We start from the raw sequence: 19,592 nt of genomic DNA, 5'->3' as shown, positions 1-19,592 counted from the left end.
GAGCTTTTAAATACATAGTCATTCTAAATTTTCATATAACATAATCAATACCATAAAATATAGGTGGGTGTGTGACTAATCTTCCCTCACAAGAAGGGGATGCACTAATATGAGCCATCATGATCTTTTACTAAATAACTTTTAAGTATAAGTAACAAAGCTCTGATACCAATTAATAGTTATGGTGCAACCCCAAGAGGGGGGGTAATTGGGTATTTAAAAATTTTTTGCCTAGGTTTATTGATTTTAACAATAATGTAATTTAGCCTAGGGTTAGTCTATGCAATCATCAAACACACATACATGCGCAGTAAATGTAAATTGTGGAAATGTAAAGAACACGTACGATATGTTATCGGGGTTCGGCCAACTGTGCCTATGTCCCCGCCTTAGCCACACCAATACAAGGATTACCACTATAATGTTCTCTTAAACCAGTGGAGTGGCACCTATACAACCAAGTTAATTCAAGGGGCTGACCTCAACCAACACGCCTTAACAGGATGGCACACCTAGCTTTCCTAACCGGGTCTAAGCCAATCTGGGACTATTCCACAGGGTTAGTCTCCCTCTTCAAGCCCGTACCTGGAATACAACCAATATGTATAAATTGTTTGTACACGAAAATGCGCTTCAACATAAGCAGATGTGTGCACCAATATAGCTCAGCCAATAATGCAAGCACGAATGATATGTAAATATGCTCAGCGCTCTAATGTGTGCTAAACACTCAATCACGTATATATTTTCAATCTAGATCTAGAGTATATATCTAAGCAAGATTTGAAACACAATATTTGAGTATCACAGTATCAGATCAAGGTTTCAAATATACTAAGTTAGATAAATCAAACAAACTCAATAGGATATTTCAATGTATAAAGCATAATGGAATTGTTTGAAAAACTAACTTTTTATAAAAGGATTTTTGCACACAAAATCTAGGTTTAGGTAACTTGCAACAATAATGCAAGAACCAAAAACCCTCAAAGTCTTTCCACACTAGATATATCAAATGAAATTGGTGGAAGAACTTTTAGGTCATACTCTCAAATAAAATCAATCAATCAATATACCAAGAGAGATTATAAGCTAGAGAGATTTAAGCACAATAGTCTTATAGAGATACTTAGAATGCTTAGAGAAAGGGAATGAGGAGTATGTGAGTGTTTTCAAGAAGTATTTGGCTAATATAGGGTTTTTAGGGTTTTGAGAGTTGAGAGAATTTTTGCCCTAATCAAGTTTGCTAATTCTTTTTTAATTAAGACAAATGAATTGGTATATATAGGCAAGGAGGATTTTTTGACCGTTGGGGACACAATAGGTATAATTAGAATTGTCTAAAGACCATTAAGAAAATTAACCCTGTTTAAAAATTAGTAAAAATTATTTTAACCTGCAAGGCTCGGGCACCCGACCTGAGGTTCAGGTGCCCGAACAAACAATCAAAAATTCAACTTTAAGAGGTTTGGGTGCCTAAGTTGAGGACCGGTTGGCTGAATCAAAGTCAGTAGCCAAATGTCCGAGGTTTGGGTGCCCAAAGTTGAGTTCGATTAACCAAACCAGGCAGTTCGGTCGCCTGAGCCTCTATTTGAATGTAAACATTTGGTCACCCTAATAGTTGAAAAGTGCTCTAACGAGCATTTGGGTGCCCAAGGAAAATACGTTCAAAATAGGTTCGATCGCCCGAAGCTAAGTCAACATGTTGACTTGTTCGGTTGCCCGAGCCGCTTGACACATCATAAGTTCGGTTGCCCGAACCCTCTCAACCTTTTCAATTTTCAGTCCAAATTTAGCCAATTGTAATTCCCCTGATATGAAGATGACAATGGGGACTTTTTGTGCATCTTTTTAGAGACCTAAGGACTCTTTATCCTTACGAAAAAATCCCTATGGTCTGTGTAGGTACCTAGAGTCCAACTATGGTTGTTTTGAGCATACCTACCTACCATGCATGATACAAATTATTACAAGTCATACACGCACACAGTTCATAATAAATTACATCCCAGAATGAAGAAATAATCAAATGAATACAAAATACAACACATAAATCTTCATTCTTCAGCACGAACACCTCACGCCATCATGATATGTCTTTTAGTCCTAAAGCACACATGAGGTGAACCTGTATGCAATTCTCAGTACAACTATTAGTACCAAAAGTATTTGTCATAATCAAAACTGGGTGTGACCAATGTGGTCAACATAGGGGCCAGATTATATTTAACGGCAGAGGGCCGAGTTTTATTTAATAGCTGTGAGCCAGGTTTTGTTTGACGCAGGTGGGCGAGGTTTTATTAAATGGCAGGTTGTAAATGAAATTGGATTTATACTACAGTTTTTATTACTTAAATTGCATGATATGGTTTGAGAATCCTAAGGACCAATTGTATTGTGAGCACAGTATTGTTGCTAGAAAATTATTTTGAGACCATGTGCACCCACACTGTATTGATGGGTGTAGGGTGGTCTTCACCATTTAGCTTGCGTAAGGATGAAGTACCTTTCCTGGGGGCCGAATGAGGAAGTGGTAAGGCTAGTGAACCTGCAACTTGGTTGTGGATGTCTGTAGACATACTTGCAGATGATTACTTTGACTGTGTTTGGGCTGATCTCCCAGGGCATAAGTCCAACATTCGGGCCACACAACCTGTACCATGGGGGAAGTAAATGGTGTTTAGTCCCAGAGAGTGTCTTTTATGCATATCTGTCACTTTATGTAAATGCTGTTATTTTTTATTGAACAGGTTTATACTGAGGAAGAAAATTCATATTTTTCAACTGAAAAGGTGTGAGTATTTGTACATAAATTAAAATACATGAATGTTTATAACGAAGTAAACTCTCCGCCCGAGGGCTTGATGAAAAAGACGAGCACCCTGATAAGTATCAGTTGTAACCATACCAGGTTGCATAACGTATTAAAGCAGAGGGGAGCTACATGTATGGGCGTGTAATCTCCCCTATCCTCGTAAAATTTTGCTGATAAATAATTCTGTGTGTGTTTGTGTGTGTGTGTGTGTGTGTGTGTGTGTGTACGAGGAATGATTTTATAATTGTGGTTAATTAACAACTGATGATATTTTGTATACATTAAAACTCATGTTGGCCACACTTTGATATTAACTTAATTTGCCTTACTGAGAGATGTCTCACTCCAATATACAAATCATTTTTCAGGATCATCTCGAGATCGAACTTAGCAAACTCCGGGGTGGGGTGATAGCTAGTTTTAGTTTTTTTGAGTGTCTGTAAAAACTCTAATGTATTTAAGTTATGTTTAAAGTCTCAAGATATGTAATATGGTGTTATGGACTGAGTTGGGTTTTGTATTGTAATATGGTCTGTAATACGGATATTTAGAGACATTTGTTTATAAAGGTAGTTTAGAACTCTAGTAAGGTACGTTGGGAGAATGTATCATTTATTTCCACTGCTATTATATGATGAATATGGTATTGGATACATAGACATCACTAAAGTAGCACCCCAGGCCTTATATGGCGGGTCGGGGCATTACAGTTCCTATGGGCTTACTACTTTCCATGTCAAATTTATTAAGCATGTCTTTCATATATTCATATTGATTTATAAAAGTTCCATTCTTGGCTTGTTTAATTTGCAAACCTAGGAAGTAGTTTAATTCTCCTATCATGCTCATTTCAAATTCTTCTTGCATACATTTAGCAAATTCCTTAGATAGATCATCATTAGTTGCTCCAAATATGGTATCATCTACATAAATTTGGATTATAAGCACGTCAACCTTCTTAGTTTTGATAAATAAGGTACTATCAACCTTTCCTCTAGAAAACCCCTTTTCTAGTAAGAATCCACTTAGTCTTTCATACCAAGCCCTTGGGGCTTGTTTCAAACCATAGAAAGTCTTAGTTAACTTATACACATAATCAGGTTTTTGAATGTCCTCAATGCCCGATGGTTGTGCTACATATAGCTCTTCATTTATAAAACCATTTAAAAAGGCACTCTTTACATCCATTTGATATAGTTTGAATTCCTTATGAAATGCATAAGCTAAAAGCATTCTTATTGCTTCCATTCTAACTATGGGAGCAAATGTCTCATCATAATCTATTCCTTCTTCTTGGTTGTATCCTTGAACTACAAGTGTAGCTTTACTTTTTACCATAATTCCATTTTCATCATTTTTATTTCTAAATACCCACTTAGTTCCAATGATTGAATGATTATCTGATTTGGGAACTAATTTCCATACTTTATTTCTTTCAAATTGATTTAATTCTTCTTGTATGACTATTATCCATGAGTCATCATTTAGAGCTTTCTCAATATTCTTAGGTTCATCTTGAGATAAAAAAGCATAATGATTACATAGATTTTTCAAAGAAGATCTTGTAGTTACACCTCGTGATGGTTCTCCTATGATTTGATCTTTCGAATGATTTCTTACAAATTTTCATTCTTTGGGTAATTCATAATTTTCTATAGCATCATCATTTGAATTTAATTCATTTTCTTCTTTTTTTGCTTTTACAATTTCTAAGTCTTCTGGTTTTTGAGTATTTTGAACTTCTTCAACATTTATTGTTTTACTAAATGAATTTTATTCATCAAATGTTACATGAATTGATTCCACAATTGTAAGAGTTCTTTTGTTGTAGATTTTAAAAGTTTTGCTCTATAATGCATACCCTAAGAATATATCTTCATTGGCTTTTACTTTAAATTTTCCTAAATCATCTTTATCATTTAAAACAAAACATTTGCGTTCAAAAACATGAAAGTAAGAAATGTTAGGCCTTCTACCTTTCCAAAGTTCATAGGAAGTTTTATTTATATTTGATCTTATTGATACTCTATTTATCACATAGCATGCAGTATTTATTGCTTCAGCCCAAAAATATTTTGGTAACTTATGTTCATTTAGCATTGTTCTTGTTATTTCTTGAAAAGTTCTATTTTTCCTTTCAACAACTCCATTTTGTTGTGGAGTTCTAGGTGCTAAAAAATTATGATTAATTCCGTGTTCATTACAAAATTTTTCAACTTCTTTGTTGTTGAATTCTTTTCCTTGATCACTCCTTATATTTGAAACACTATATCCCTTTTCATTTTGAATTTTCTTGCACAAATGTATTAATATGTTACAAGTTTTATCTTTAGAGGCTAAAAATAGTACCCAGATAAACCCGGAGTAGTCATTAACTATGACAAACACATAATACTTACCTCCTATGCTTTGAGTTCTAGTAGGACCAAACAAATATAAATGAATAAGTTCTACAGGTCTACTAGTAGAGATATGTTTCTTCTTTTTAAAACTTGTTTTAATTTGCTTTCTAAGTTGGTAAGCATCACAAAATTTACTTTTTATGAATTTTGTATTTGGTAAACCTTTGACTAACTTCTTTCTAGATAAGTTTGATAATAGATCCATGCTTGCATATCCTAGTCTTATATGTCAAAGCCAATTGGCTTTATTCATGGTAGCTAAGCATGTTACATCTTGAGAGATTAAGTTTTCAAGGTTTATACAATATACATTATGGACTCTATAAGCTGTAAATAACACTTCATGTTTTCTTGAATTTTGAACTGTGCACTTATCTTGCTTAAAGACTATATCAAACCCTTTATCACTAAGGTTACTTATGCTTAAAATATTATACTTTAATCCATCCACTAACAAAACATCATCAATTATAAAGGAGGGTTCTTTACCTATTTTACCAATCCCGATAATTTTACCTTTAGCGTTGTCACTAAAAGTCACATACCCTCCATCTTTTTGAACTAGGGTGGTGAACTTTGTTTTATCTCCGGTCATATGTCTTGAACACCCACCGTCCAAGTACCATTTTTCCTTTGATGGAGTGGTCCTAAAGCATACCTTGCAAGGAAGGATTTATGGTGTTACTTTTGGAATCCAAATCTTCTTAATTCTTTTTAAGTCATATCTATTTTTAGTGTTCACTTTCTATTCATTTTTTTATTTTGACATACTTCTTTTTAAGTGGACAAGTAAACTTTATGTGTCCCTTATTCCTACACAAGAAGCAAGTAGTGTATTCATGAATATTTGTAGATGATGTACTAGCATAGTATTTTGCTTCTTTTAGAAAATATCCCATGAATAAGTTCTTCTTCATTTTGTTTTCAATTCCAGTGTAACCAATTCCTTCTTTGTTACTAATCATCCTTTTTTGTCCAACTATCTTTTTAAAATTCTCTTTTCCTCTAGTAAAGTTGTAAATTATTTTGTCTTTATCTTCAAATTTACTTTTAAGATTACTTATTTCTATGTATTTCTTGCCTTCACCATTTACTTGTAGTTTTACTAACTCTTGAGACATGTTGTTAATTTTCTTTATTAGATCATCAATATGAGATTCTTTTTATTTTTCAGCTATTTTAGAACTTTCTAGTTGATTCTTAAGATTTTTATTTTGTTCTTTCAAGGCTATGCTCCTTTTAGATACTTTAATGAACCTATTATGTAAGGCGAATAATTCAGCTTAGATTTCCTTGTATGAAGGCATATTATCACATGAATCATTACAAGACTCTCCACTAGATTCTTCCAATGAACAATAGTAAGAGTTTGCCTCAGCATTGTGCGCCATAAAGCACGCGTTGACAACTTCTTGTTCACTTGATTCATTCTTCGATTCATTTGAGCTTGTATCATCCCATGTAGCTTTCATTGCCTTCTTTTTCTTCTTCTTTTCTTTCTTCAGCTGTGGACAATCAGGTTTAATGTGTCCAAACTTCTTGCAGTTATAACATATAGGTGGTTCATTCCTAGTTTCCTTTGTATTTGTTTCTCCTTTTTTAGTTTTTGATCCTTTAAACTTCCTAGGGAATTTCCTATTCTTGCTGAAAAATTTTCCAAGTCTTTTAGTAGTAAAGGCTAGTTCTTCATCATCTAGTTCATTATCTTCATCTTCATCACTAGAACTTTCTTTGCCAGCTTTAAGGGCTATTGATTTCTTATTTTTATTATTGTTCTCTGGATTTCTTTCATTTATCGCCATCTCATATGTGAGAAGGGATTCGATTAACTCATCAAGGGAGGTATTTTTCAAGTTTCTTCCTTCCAGGATTACTGTGGCCTTAGGTTCCCATATCGGAGGAAGTCCTTTAAGGATTTTTTGAATCATTTCATATGTTGAATAATTTTTCCCTAAAGCATTTAAGGAATTTATTATGTGAGTAAACCTAGTATACATGCTAGTGATAGTTTCATCAGGATTCATCTTAAAGGCTTCATACTCACTAGTGAGCATGTCGATTCAACTATCTCTAACATCTACCATTCCTTCATAGGTTACCTTTAGCTTATCCCACATTTCTTTAGTTGACTTACATGTCATGACCCTATTGAATTCCTTAACTTCTAAAGCACAATATAGTGCGTTCATGGCACTTGAGTTCACTTGCATCATTTTATAGTCATTATTAGTCAAATCTTGTTCTTCTTTAGGCACTTCTTTTCCATCTACTAATTTAGTAGGAATGTAGTCACCATGTGTGACAACTTTCCATGCTTTCCAATCCATAGTTTGAATATAGATTCTCATTCTTTGTTTCCAAAAGATGTAGTTTGCACCGCAGAAAATAGGGGGTCTAGTTGAGGATTGTCCCTTTCAATTTACTCCTTCTTAGTCGTTTAAGCTCATAGTGGTATCATCCTCTCTCTTGTTTTTTCTATCCCTTTTATGGTTCCCAAATATCCTTTAATACTACTACAAGACATAATCTTTTAAAGACATTAGTAGCTAAGGCACTATATAAATATATGCATGGCATTCAAATGATATGCATTAAAACTATGTCATGCAGATTCAAATCATTTTCAGGTTTGGGAAACATGCATCTTTTAAAAAAACGTTTTAATGGGATATGAAAGACTTTGATAAATATCTTCCAAATCCTCCAATCAATTTATTTTACAAAAGCATTTTCAATAATCAAATGGTAAAATCTGTATAATATAAGCAGTAGAGGATTTGCAAAGTATTGACCCTCAAAACAGGGATACACCAGATATGAGTCGTTGCAATATTTATGCAAAACAGTGGCTAAGCTTATTACAGTTGGGCTCTGATACCAATTGTTGGAAATGGTGTGATCCCGAGAGGGGGGGTGAATTGGGTTTTAAAAACATTTTGGTTAAATTAAACTTTTACGCCGATTCACTATAATTCATATCCCATTCAATATTAAAAATGTATATGTAAAACGATTAGGCAATTAATGCTAGCATACACGTGTGTAGCATATCTAATTTAAATTAAATGTGTGCATGTGAATAATTATGACAGTAAATAAGCAAGTGTACACATATGGAAACTAAAGTGCAGTAATTAAATGAGATATAGAGAGAGTGACATATGATATTTGTTATCGAGGTTTGGTCAAACTAGCCTACATACGTCCCCGCCTTGGGTATACCCCCCAAGGATTACACTGTCCCTGCTCATTTGAACGGGCAAAGTACAAGCTGTTACAACCTCTCCTTACGAGGCAAGGTAAACCCCAACTCAATTACTAGGCTTAGCCCAACTGGTTTTATTTACGGGGCGGAGACACCTCAGTTCAATTTTTGGGCTGAATTGAACCGGTCTCACTTATGGGGCTAAGACTTCCCAGTTCAATTCCGGGCTGAACCTAATCGGTACATTAAACACATTTTTGTACATAATAAAATGGTTCTGAATACAAGCAAAGATGTACATGTTTAAACTCAAATGCACTCTCTAATGATATGAAATATGCTCAGAGAGTAAAGGTGTTTTACTCAAAATAATATTTTCAATCTTTGAAAAAAGATGTATATGATAAGTACATAAATATTTAAACCTTAATAAGATTTTCTCAAACAAAATATTTTCAATAAAGGATATAGGAAAACCTAGGGTTTTTAGCTCAAAAGGAATTTTGTCAATAAGCACAAGTGAGCTTATGAATCTTTGCAATGAGTTGTGTAAAGATTCACAATGCCATAAATAATTTCTCAACAAAAATATTTATTAAAGAAAATATGGGAGAAACCCTAAGTATACTCTCCAAATGATTTTAAAATAAAATCTTGAGTGAGAGTATATGCTATGGATACAAACTAAATGCCCAAAATAAAATGTTCTCTTCTAAAAAGATTTTTCAAAAGAAAGATTGAAAGAGAGTATGAGAGAGTTTAAAATATTTTTATCCCAAAGAAAAGATTTTTGTTAAAAATGGTTTGGGGGAACTTTGATTATCAAAATAATTTGAGAGGATTTTCAGATTAATCAAAGTTGCTAATCAAAATAAATGAAGAGGTTTTATAGTTTTTTAGAAAATTATAACCGTTTGGGATACGCTCGGTATTTTTAGAAAAGTTTAATTAAGGTTAAGACGTGATTAACATTTTAAAAATTCTAGAACCCGAGAGGTTCGGTCAATCAAGAACAAGGTTCGGTTGACCACTTTTATAAGTTCGGTCGACCAAGGCAAATTTGAACTATAGATTTGGTCGACCATATCGGGGCGATTTTGAGCCCTTCGTGGGTTCGATTGACCAAGGAAAAGATGTGGTTAGCTATTCATATAACTTCAGTCAACTATCTCAAGTTTGTACTATATAGTTTAGTCGACCAAGTAGTTGTGGTGCTAGTGGTTCATGGTTTGGTCGACCAAGGACAGTGCATTCAATTCAGTATGGTCAGTCAAGCGAAGTCAACATGTTAACTTCTGACCTGTTTGGTCGACCAAGGCATTTATACTATCAAGGGTTCAGTCGACCAAGCTTTTAAATTAAGCCCAAAAATCCAATATCAGTCAACCGAAGACTTGTTTTTGCCCCAATTTAAGCCCTAAGGACATTTTAAAGCCTTTGTATGATGTTGACTTTTATAAAAAAAAAAAAAAAAAAACTTTTTAATGAAAAATTCAATGTCCTAAGGTTTGTCTATAGCCTTTGGTTCCCTACGGTCTGTATATGGTTCTGTTTGAGCATTCAAATCATATCTTGTAAGATGTATGCATTATTACACACCACATTCTAAAAGTAAAACTTAAATATATTACAAGATAAAACAAAAAATGTCATCTTCTTCTTCTGCTCTTCTAATTTCATGGAATGCGCCTGATCGTATAGGTTTTAAGTCTTGCAAGCTTCTATCGCCATTTTCTTATGTGTGCGTTAAATTAATGGACATGTTCACATGTTAAATACATACATAAGAAACATGTGCTTTGTCAACATCAAAATAGGACTCGAACTCAAAATGTCAATAGTATGAATACTAACTTATTATATTGTTATTTATAATATTAAAAAATAAAATACAACATTTATTATTCTCATAAAATTTAATAATGATATAGCATACAAAAGAATACAACTTTGTTTTATAATAATATAATATAATATATATTACATATTTTTTAAAAAAAATATTAATATTATGATTTTAAAAGATAATATTAATATTATGATATCATTATATATAAATATACAACAATAATTTTAGTATAAAATATTATAACCACTATTATTAATTTTGATATTACATATAATAGTAGTATAACAATTAAAATTAATAGAATAGTATTAAATTATAAAATACTATGGTATAATTGTGGTATGATTGCTTATTTATTATATTATTATGTATGATCTTTTTTCCTCTCTTCTAATCTAAATGCTTTCACCTTCTTTTCTTTTCTCCTTTTCTTTTTTCTCTCTTCTTCTACAATTTCTATGAATTTTGTGATTTTATCCCTATCTTTGTCCTCACAAATCCCCAAATTCTCACTCTAAAGTTTGAAAACTAACTGTTTGGAAAAAATAAAGAGGAAAAGTGTGCATGAGAAATAAATACGATTATGACGATAAAATATACATGAATATATCTATATTTTAAGGATGGAAGGGTTACAAAAAGTATAGGTCACGTCCTTGGTAAACAAATTATGGTCATATATATATATAGGTTCCCAGTGCTACTCTTGTGGAGCATTATGGAATTGCTTCATCAAATAATCGGTCTAATGAAACTTTGGAAAAACCAAAACAAATAGAAAAAGAAATTTGTATCATTACATCAACATTTTTTTTTTCCTTTTTTTTTTGGTTCAAATAAAAATATAAATTGAATTAGGAGCACGAATTTGAAATGTTCAACTTGAATTTATGAAGATTTGAGTTTCAATTATAATTCAGAGTTTGACTTGAAATGGGTTTATGGTGCGTGATTTATCTTTGTCAGGATATCTCTCAATCAATGCAATACACATAATATAATAGCCTAAGATTAGGACAACCCCAGTGCCTTTATCTTTTTATCTCTATCTCCTCCTATCTTTAGTCTATCATTTCTTATCTCTTCCACCCCCACCCCCCCTTTTTTCTAATCTAAATAATTTCACTTCCATTTTTTCTTCCTCTCTTAAGATTTTTACGAATTCTATGATTCTATTTCTATCCTTGCACCTTTAATGTTAGTTATTATAACAAGTCCATTTCTACCTGCATATTTGCATATCCCCAAATTTCCACTCTAAGAACTAACTATTTGAGCGAGAGAGAGAGAGAGAGAGAGAGAGAGAGAGAGAGAGGAAAAGTGTGTGCATGAGAGAGAAATATGATTATGAAAATAAATTGTGCATGAATATATCTTTATTTTAACTGTGGAAGGGCTAAAGTTAAAGCATCAGTCACTTCGTGATTAAACAAATGAAGGTCGAGGGACTACTTGTGAGAAGTATTATGAAATTGGATCATCAAATAACTGGTCTAATAGACCTTTGAAAATACGAAAACAAACAAAAAAAAAAAAAAACTTTGCGTGTATTATAAACTTCTAACTTAGTTCGCTTACAGTCATTTTTTCTTAATTTTATTACATCTACTGATTACAACAACATTGTTTTTTTTTTTTTTTTCATTCAAATAAATATTTAAATCTTATTAGGAGCATCAATTTGGAATGTTCAATTTGAATTTATGAAAAAATTATAAAAGTTAAATATAACTTTATATTACACTTTATTTAAATTGACCCAATTCAAAATGATCTCAAAGCTAAAATATTAAACACTAAGCAAGCGACTGGAGACTTAAAATCTTCTAATTGACACTATCACCAACTGGCAAATTACCTTACACATATAGGTGAGAAGGCAGGCGAGGAGAGAGGAGGACTTCCAGCGGTGTTGCCTTAGCCATGGTTAGCCCAAAGCACTCCCCCATGTCAACTGGGTTGTCGTCTGGAGTCGCAATCTCAAACCCATGTAGCAAATTGGCCAGTATAAAATGCGTAACCTGAAGAGAAAAAGAAACTCCAGGGCACATTCTTCTGCCGCTGCTAAACGGGATCAACTCAAAATTCTGCCCCCTCACATCCACATCCTTGTGGGTTGTCAAAAATCTCTCCGGTCGAAACTCATCTGGATCGGGCCACACTTGCGGGTCTCGGTGAACCTTCCATAGGTTCACCACTAGGCGTGTGCCAGCAGGGACGTGGTGGTCACCGACGATGCAATCTTCTATGGATTCGTGAGGTGCTCCTAGAGGTGCTGCAGGATATAGGCGCATGGTCTCCTTGATGATGGCTTGGACATATACCAAGTGTTTGATATGAGTTCCATGTAGTTGTTGCTGTCTCCCAACCTGGGTGTCCAATTCTTGTTGGGCCTTCTTTAGGGTGTGGGGATTGTTGAGGAGCAAGCAGAGAGCCCATACCAGCGTCACAGTTGAGGTGTCGGAGCCCCCCAACACGAGAGCCTGCGGTCAATTATGTATACCATGGACAACACTTGTAGTATTTGGTAATGGAATCCACTCTAAACATTGGAATCAGAATTGTAATGCATCTTACATTTTCATTTTGATTCCGAACTTTTATTGTAAAATCAAAATAGTATTTTATAACAAAATGTAATACTTATAAAATATATACAAGAAAATAATAAAATACTACTGTATAACATAATATAATGTTATGGTGGTTGTTTTATTATTTTATTATTTTATATTAAATATTAAATTATATTACAGTGTCATAACATACAATATTTTTATTAATAAATTACATATTAAAATATAATACTTATAAAATATAAGATAAAATATAATATTAATAATATGGTTAAAACGAAATAATAATAATAATAATAATAATAACACGTAAAGTATAATCAAGTACATGATAACCAAAATTATTTTATTGTAATAAATTATTTATTATATAGTATAATAAAATAATATTATATAATAATTATGTTTATAATATTATTATTTCATACTAAATTAATTGAATAATTTTTTATACTAAGTGATTCCTATGTTTATATATCCAAATATTATAATGTAATTTTGATTTCGATTTTGTTGTCGAACCAAACATGAGAGAGGAATATGACATTCCGTTTACAATTCAGTGAATTTTGATTTCGATTCTGATTCTCATTCCAATTGTGAACCAAATCTTACCTTAGTGAGATAGATTATATCCAAGCCTCAACGTACATACATACTCAGTCCATATAGTGTCTTATGCTTTTAAGGGGAAACTTGAAACTCAGGGTTAGTTTGGCATATCACTATTAAAAATTATGAAAACGAAAAATAAGAAAAAGAAATAAAAAATTTAAAATAAAAATAAAAATAAAAATTTTGAAATAAAAAACCCAAAATTAGCAACCTATTTGATTAATATTTGTAAATTTAAAATAAGTTAAAATTTTAATTAAAAATATTCATTTTTATCTATAAATCAAATAATATTTTTTTAAATATGATTAAATAATATAAGTGCAAAGTAACACAAATTTTTAAAACTATAATAAAAATAAAAATGATTTATAACTATTTTACTTAATTGTTATATTCTAAAAGTGATAATTGAAAAGTAGTGAAAATATTTTTTTATCAATTTGTGTTATTTAAAATTTTTTGAAATCTATGAACATTTTTATTTTAATTTTATTCAAATTCATATTATTATTTTATTTCAGTTTTTAATCAAAACTGTGTACAAAATAAATGATTTAATTACTTAAAAAATTATTTTTAAATATTACAATTTTCTGACAACTGAAAATCATAAAATTTGATTTTCAGTTATTTTTTAATAACCAACTGAAAACCAACAATAAAAGTAAAAAACTAGAAATATAAACTAATGCATATTTATAATTTATCTTTTCATTATTCAAAAATGAAATTGGAAAACTAAAACTAACAATAATACTAAATTGACCCTCATTTAATAGACCCTTTGGATTGAATATATAATTATTTTTAAATATTCTAATTTTTAAAATATATTGTAAAAATAATTTTTGACAATAACAAATGAGTATCTGTATCAGAATGTGTCCATTCTTTAAATTAAAAAGTTTAACATCAAACCATGAGAGTCCGTCAGATTTGGCGAGGAAGGATTGGCGTGATGCAGACATTCAATGAACCTAGTAATTTTTTAGGAGCACTTGATGATAAGTATGGAGTCTTCTCCCACTAGATTACAAAACAATTTGGACGAAAGTGAGGCGGTGCTCTTTTCCTTTATTAGTTATTTGTGTGGTCGTCTTGTTGAAAAGTATTTAAAATTGGACTTGTCAAGTGAACTTGCTCCACAAGCAATGTTTCTCAGGCTGGCTATATCACTCGTTGGCGTATAATATATATTAATATTTTTTATATGTTTAAAATATTTATTATATAATAAAAAATAGTGATTAAAATCAACCGCGGAGTGAAGTTGCACTTAATGTTCTAAGTTCGAGTTGACTTGTGCGTACTGATCTTGTGTGCAATAAGAAGATTCCGAAAGTTGTATTCCGGGTAATGTCTCGGGCAGTAGTGGAGGGCGAAGGGGCTCCTCTCGAAAAGAACATAATTTTTCTAATAAAAAATAGAAAGAATTCTATCTTAAGATGGACGAAGAAATTTTAATCGAAAAGAAGTTTCGATACGCACCAGGCATGTAGATTTGATGAAAACATCAGGATCATAATCGGAGGGCACTCCTCCGCCGTCGACGACGGACAGCATCACATCCATAAAATCTTGCTCTTCCGTCGGCGCCGCCTCCGCGGCAACTCTCTTCCGCTTGTGCTCCTCCAACCACTCCTCCATAATATGGTCCAGCCGCCTCCCAGTTTCCCTCATCCTCCTCTGTTGTCCTCCCAAGTCCAACCACTTCAGGAATGGAAGCGCATCCGCCACCACGAACGCCCCAGTCAATTCCAAAAAATCCCTAAATATCTTCGCATACTCACCATCCTGATCGTTAAATCGCTTCCCCGCCATTATTCTGAACACCGTATTTAGCGCTATGTCCCAAAACCACTGCTTCATCTCCACCGCCAGCGCGTTGGAACTGCCACCACCGGCCGTGGATGCGTTCTGTTCCCACCTTCGGTAAATCTCTTTGATGGAAGCCTTCGCTTCGGATTCGTGGATGTGGCGGAGGGTTTCGAGCCGCTGGGCGGAGAGAAGCTTGAGGGTGGCTATCTTGCGCTGAAGGCGCCAGTAGGGGCTGTAAGGGCCGAACCCGAACAAGGCGTAGTTGTAACCCATGAGTTCAATGGCTACGGACTTTGGACGGTTGGCGAAGGCTTTGTCGTTTACGGTGAAGCACTCCTTGGCGAGTTCGGAGTTGCTTACGACCAGGGCTGGGTGCACTCCCAGCTTTATGGTGAAGATGGGACCGTACTTGTCGGCCATTTTCGCCAGGACTCTGTGGAGGAGTTGGGATCTTGCGAGGAGATGGAGGTGGCCGATCACCGGCCATCCCCCGGCGGCCTCGGGCGCTGGTTTCTCTTGGTCACGTGCCTTGTTTTGGGTTCGCTTTGATGTGCGCAACGCGTAGTAAAGGAAAAAGATGACGGCGAGGATGCCGGCGCTTGTAGTTGGTACCGATGAGAAGGAAAGAAGGAACTTCTCCATGGCTGCCCGAGTTTACAAGTTGCCCCGTCCTATATATATAATACCCCTTTTGTCAGGCTAAGCAAAAAATTTGCCGATTTTTTATGTAGAAAATAAATAGCGACGAAACAAAAATTTTATGTAGTTTGAATATACCTACTCCACGGACGAATGAAATAAATAATTTCTCTATTTCAGGTGAAATTATAAGATGATTTACGACCGAACTTGTACAAAATATAATTTCTCTCTTTATCCTTAGTACAAAATGTTTCTCTTCACTTTATCTCTCATATTCTCTAATTCTCACTATATATCTAATTACATGTAAGCATCAAATGAGTGTGTCCCAAATGGGAAGGGGAGGATGCCTTTTTATAGGGCAATATGGATAGTTAAACATTTATTGGGATGGAAAAATCGAAGTGGTGGAAGATGGGGTGACACATACATTTTTCATAACATTCTCCCTTGGATGTCACTCATATATATTAACTTCTGTTAAGATCTTTAAGATGTCTCATTCCAATGAGATGAATCAATTTCTTGAATGTTGTAGTAAACAAAGTTTTGGTGAACAAATCTATTAGATTATCGCTTAATCGGATCTGCTGAACATCTATATCATCATACTTCTGGAGTTCATGTGTATAGAAGAATTTTGGAGAGATGTGTTTTGTTCTATCACCCTTTATGTATCCTTCTCTTAGTTGAACTATACATGCAACATTGTCTTCATATAAAACTATTGGAATATTTTTTATTGATTGAAGACCATAATTTGCTTAGACATGAGAAATTATTGATTTAAGTCATATGCATTCTCTACTGGCTTCATGGATAGCTAGTATTTCAGAATTATTGGAGGATGTTGCTATAATTGTCTGCTTCACTGATTTCCAAGATATATATAACAGTTTTTTCATAAAGAAATACATATCAAGTCTGAGATTTAGTATTGTGAGGATCAGATAGATATCCAACATCTACATATCCTACTAGTTGATATTTGAAATCAAATGAGTAAAATAGACCCAAATTAGATATACCTTTCAAATAGCGTAGAATGTGTTTAATTCCATTCCAGTGCCGCCGAGTAGGAGTAGAGTTATATCTTGCTAGTAGATTTACAACAAATGTAATGTCGGGTCTTGTATAATTGGCCAGATACATTAGAAAGCCAATAACACTTAAATATGGTACTTCAAGACCAAGTACTTCCTCCCCCCTCCCCTCCCACAAATCATGAGGTTGAAATGGATCATTCTTAAGATCAAGTGATCGCACCATCATTGGAGATCTCAAAGGATGAACTTTGTCCATATATAATTTCCTTAATACCTTTTCAGTATATTTAGATTGATGAACAAATTTTTTTTTTCATTTACATGTTCAATCTATAGGTCAAGACAATATTTTGTCTTTCCTAAATCTTTCATCTCGAATTCCGCCATTATATAATTAGCAGCTTTAGTGAGCTTTTCAGGAGTCTTAACTAAATTCAAATCATTAACATAAACAGCAATTATAGTAAATCCCAATTATGATCTTTTAATAAAGACGCATAAACAAATTGGATCATTTATGAACCCCTCTTTCACAAGGTACTCATTTAATCGATTGTACCACATGCATCCAAATTACTTTAATCCATATAAAGAGCGGAGTTTAATTGAATATAAATTTTTGGGTTTTGCCTCAAACAATTTAAATCCTTCAGGGATTTTCATATAAAATTCATTATCCAACTATCCATATAGGTATGTTGTTACTACATCCATAAGACGCATGCTCAGTCGTTCAGTGACTACTAGCCTAATTAAAAATATTAAAGTGATTCCATCCATTATGGTAGAATATCTCTTCTCATAATCAATTCTGGGTTTCTACGAGAAACCTTGTGCCATGAGCCTTGCTTTATATCAAGTCATTTCATTATTTTCATTTCGCTTGCACACAAATACCTATATTTATATCCAACGAGTTGGACATCTTCTAGTATTTGGACTGCAGGTCCAAAATTTTCTCTTTTTGATAGAGAATTTAATTCTGATGTGATAGCCACTTTCTATTTTGGTCAATCACTCCTATATCAACATTCATTAACAAATTTAAGTTCAGGATTCTCATTACTCCTAGAAATATCAGTAGCTACTGCATATGCAAATGTGTTGTTGACAACTTTATTTCTATCTCACATTTCTCCTGTGTAATGAATTGAGATCTCATTATTATTTCCAGGTACCTGTCCCTTTTCAAGGAATTTCTCTTTAGGAGTTTTCTCTTTAGGAGATTCCTCTTCATGAGGTTCCTTTTCAAGAGGTTCCATAATAGGGATTTCATTTTCAAGAGAAATGGGTTTGTGAATATCGAATGGATTATCCACCTTTGTAACCTCTTCCAGAGTGTTTACAGATTTCAATTTTTTTTCATCTAAGAGTTTTATCTTTTGCACCAACAAGCCTTCCACGCTTAACTTGGGGTTTAAGTTCATTAGCTGGATGTTGTCTTTCAGGGACATCAATAAATGCTAGAATATTTGCAACTAGTATATGAGATTTTAATATGGCCTTGGAATATGCAAAAAAATCTGACAATTGATTTGCAACCCCTTGCAAATGTATAATTTTTGAAACTTGAAGTTCACTTTAATTTGTGTGAGAATATAAATGAGATAAACTCATAAAATTCCATGTGATTTTTATGTTGTGCTTCATGCACTGATTTTGCTCCCCCCGATGTAGGGAATATTGCTTCATCAAAATGACAATCTTGAAACCGTACTTTAAACAAATCAACTATTAAAGGTTCAAGATATCTAATAATAGAATGGGAATCAAAACCAACATAGATACCAAGCTTACGTTGAGAACCCATTTTAGTTCTTTAAGGAGGGGCAAAATGTAGCACCCCGAATTTGGCGGGGTCCGGAGTGCTACTAATCCATAAATAAACCCATTTCACAATCTCCAATACCATAATTTAACAACCTGAACCCAAAGTAGGGTACCAGGTACACCTGTCCATGACTCAATTTAAAATTATACAACGGAAAATATTTTAAACCTCAAAACTATACCAGAGTTCTAATACCACCATAATTACACATGTATCTCCAAGCATTCATACAACATCCTAAATAGACAAGAACATATCTATATACATATCAGTGTCTCACAAACACTTACTCTAAGCTATCATAACTAAGCCCCCTCCTAAAGCTTACTAGGCTCTGCTCCCTGTATTTCCTTAAATGTGATAAAATTATTAGGATGAGACATTTCTTAGTAAGATGGAATAGATTATTATCAATGTGTGGCTAACATAAATTTTAGGATAAACAAAATACATCCATTAATTAACTTTAAAAGATATAGCATGTAAAACTGTACTCACATCTATATATTTGAAAATACATACTTTTCTTCTCAAAACATACTCCAACTCAATCAATAACCCTTTTTATATAAATCAACATATATGCATAGAAACACCCCCCTGAATGGACTAACATTATGTATAACCCCCATGATCGGGTCATACGGTCCGAAGACTGGACTTAATCTTGGTTGGCCTACCACCAATACTAAGTCAAATTAACACATATGTAAGTACGATTTGCCTCCCCATCTTGGTCCAGAAATAGGTGGGCACTACCCTTCTTAGGCCAAATCGACTATCCATATAC

The 19,592-nt window shown here is 33.3% G+C and overlaps 1 protein-coding gene across 1 annotated transcript; it reads right to left on the bottom strand.

Moving 5' to 3' along the window:
• Nucleotides 1-11,951: 11,951 nt before the first annotated feature.
• LOC131163135 (cytochrome P450 CYP82D47-like) lies at nt 11,952-16,018 on the bottom strand. Its single transcript, XM_058119878.1, has 2 exons — nt 14,954-16,018; nt 11,952-12,754 (listed from the first exon to the last, which is right to left on the bottom strand). Exons 1-2 carry the CDS (start codon nt 15,923-15,925, stop codon nt 12,131-12,133), a joined length of 1,596 nt encoding a protein of 531 aa, XP_057975861.1. The 5' UTR covers nt 15,926-16,018; the 3' UTR covers nt 11,952-12,130.
• Between the last annotated feature and the right edge of the window lie 3,574 nt (nt 16,019-19,592).

This window comes from Malania oleifera, chromosome 8 (assembly GCF_029873635.1).
Source record: "Malania oleifera isolate guangnan ecotype guangnan chromosome 8, ASM2987363v1, whole genome shotgun sequence".
In the NCBI taxonomy this organism is placed as follows: Eukaryota; Viridiplantae; Streptophyta; class Magnoliopsida; order Santalales; family Ximeniaceae; genus Malania; species Malania oleifera.
Note: the sequence above shows the minus strand (reverse complement) of the source record. Positions and strands in the feature narration are given on the sequence as shown.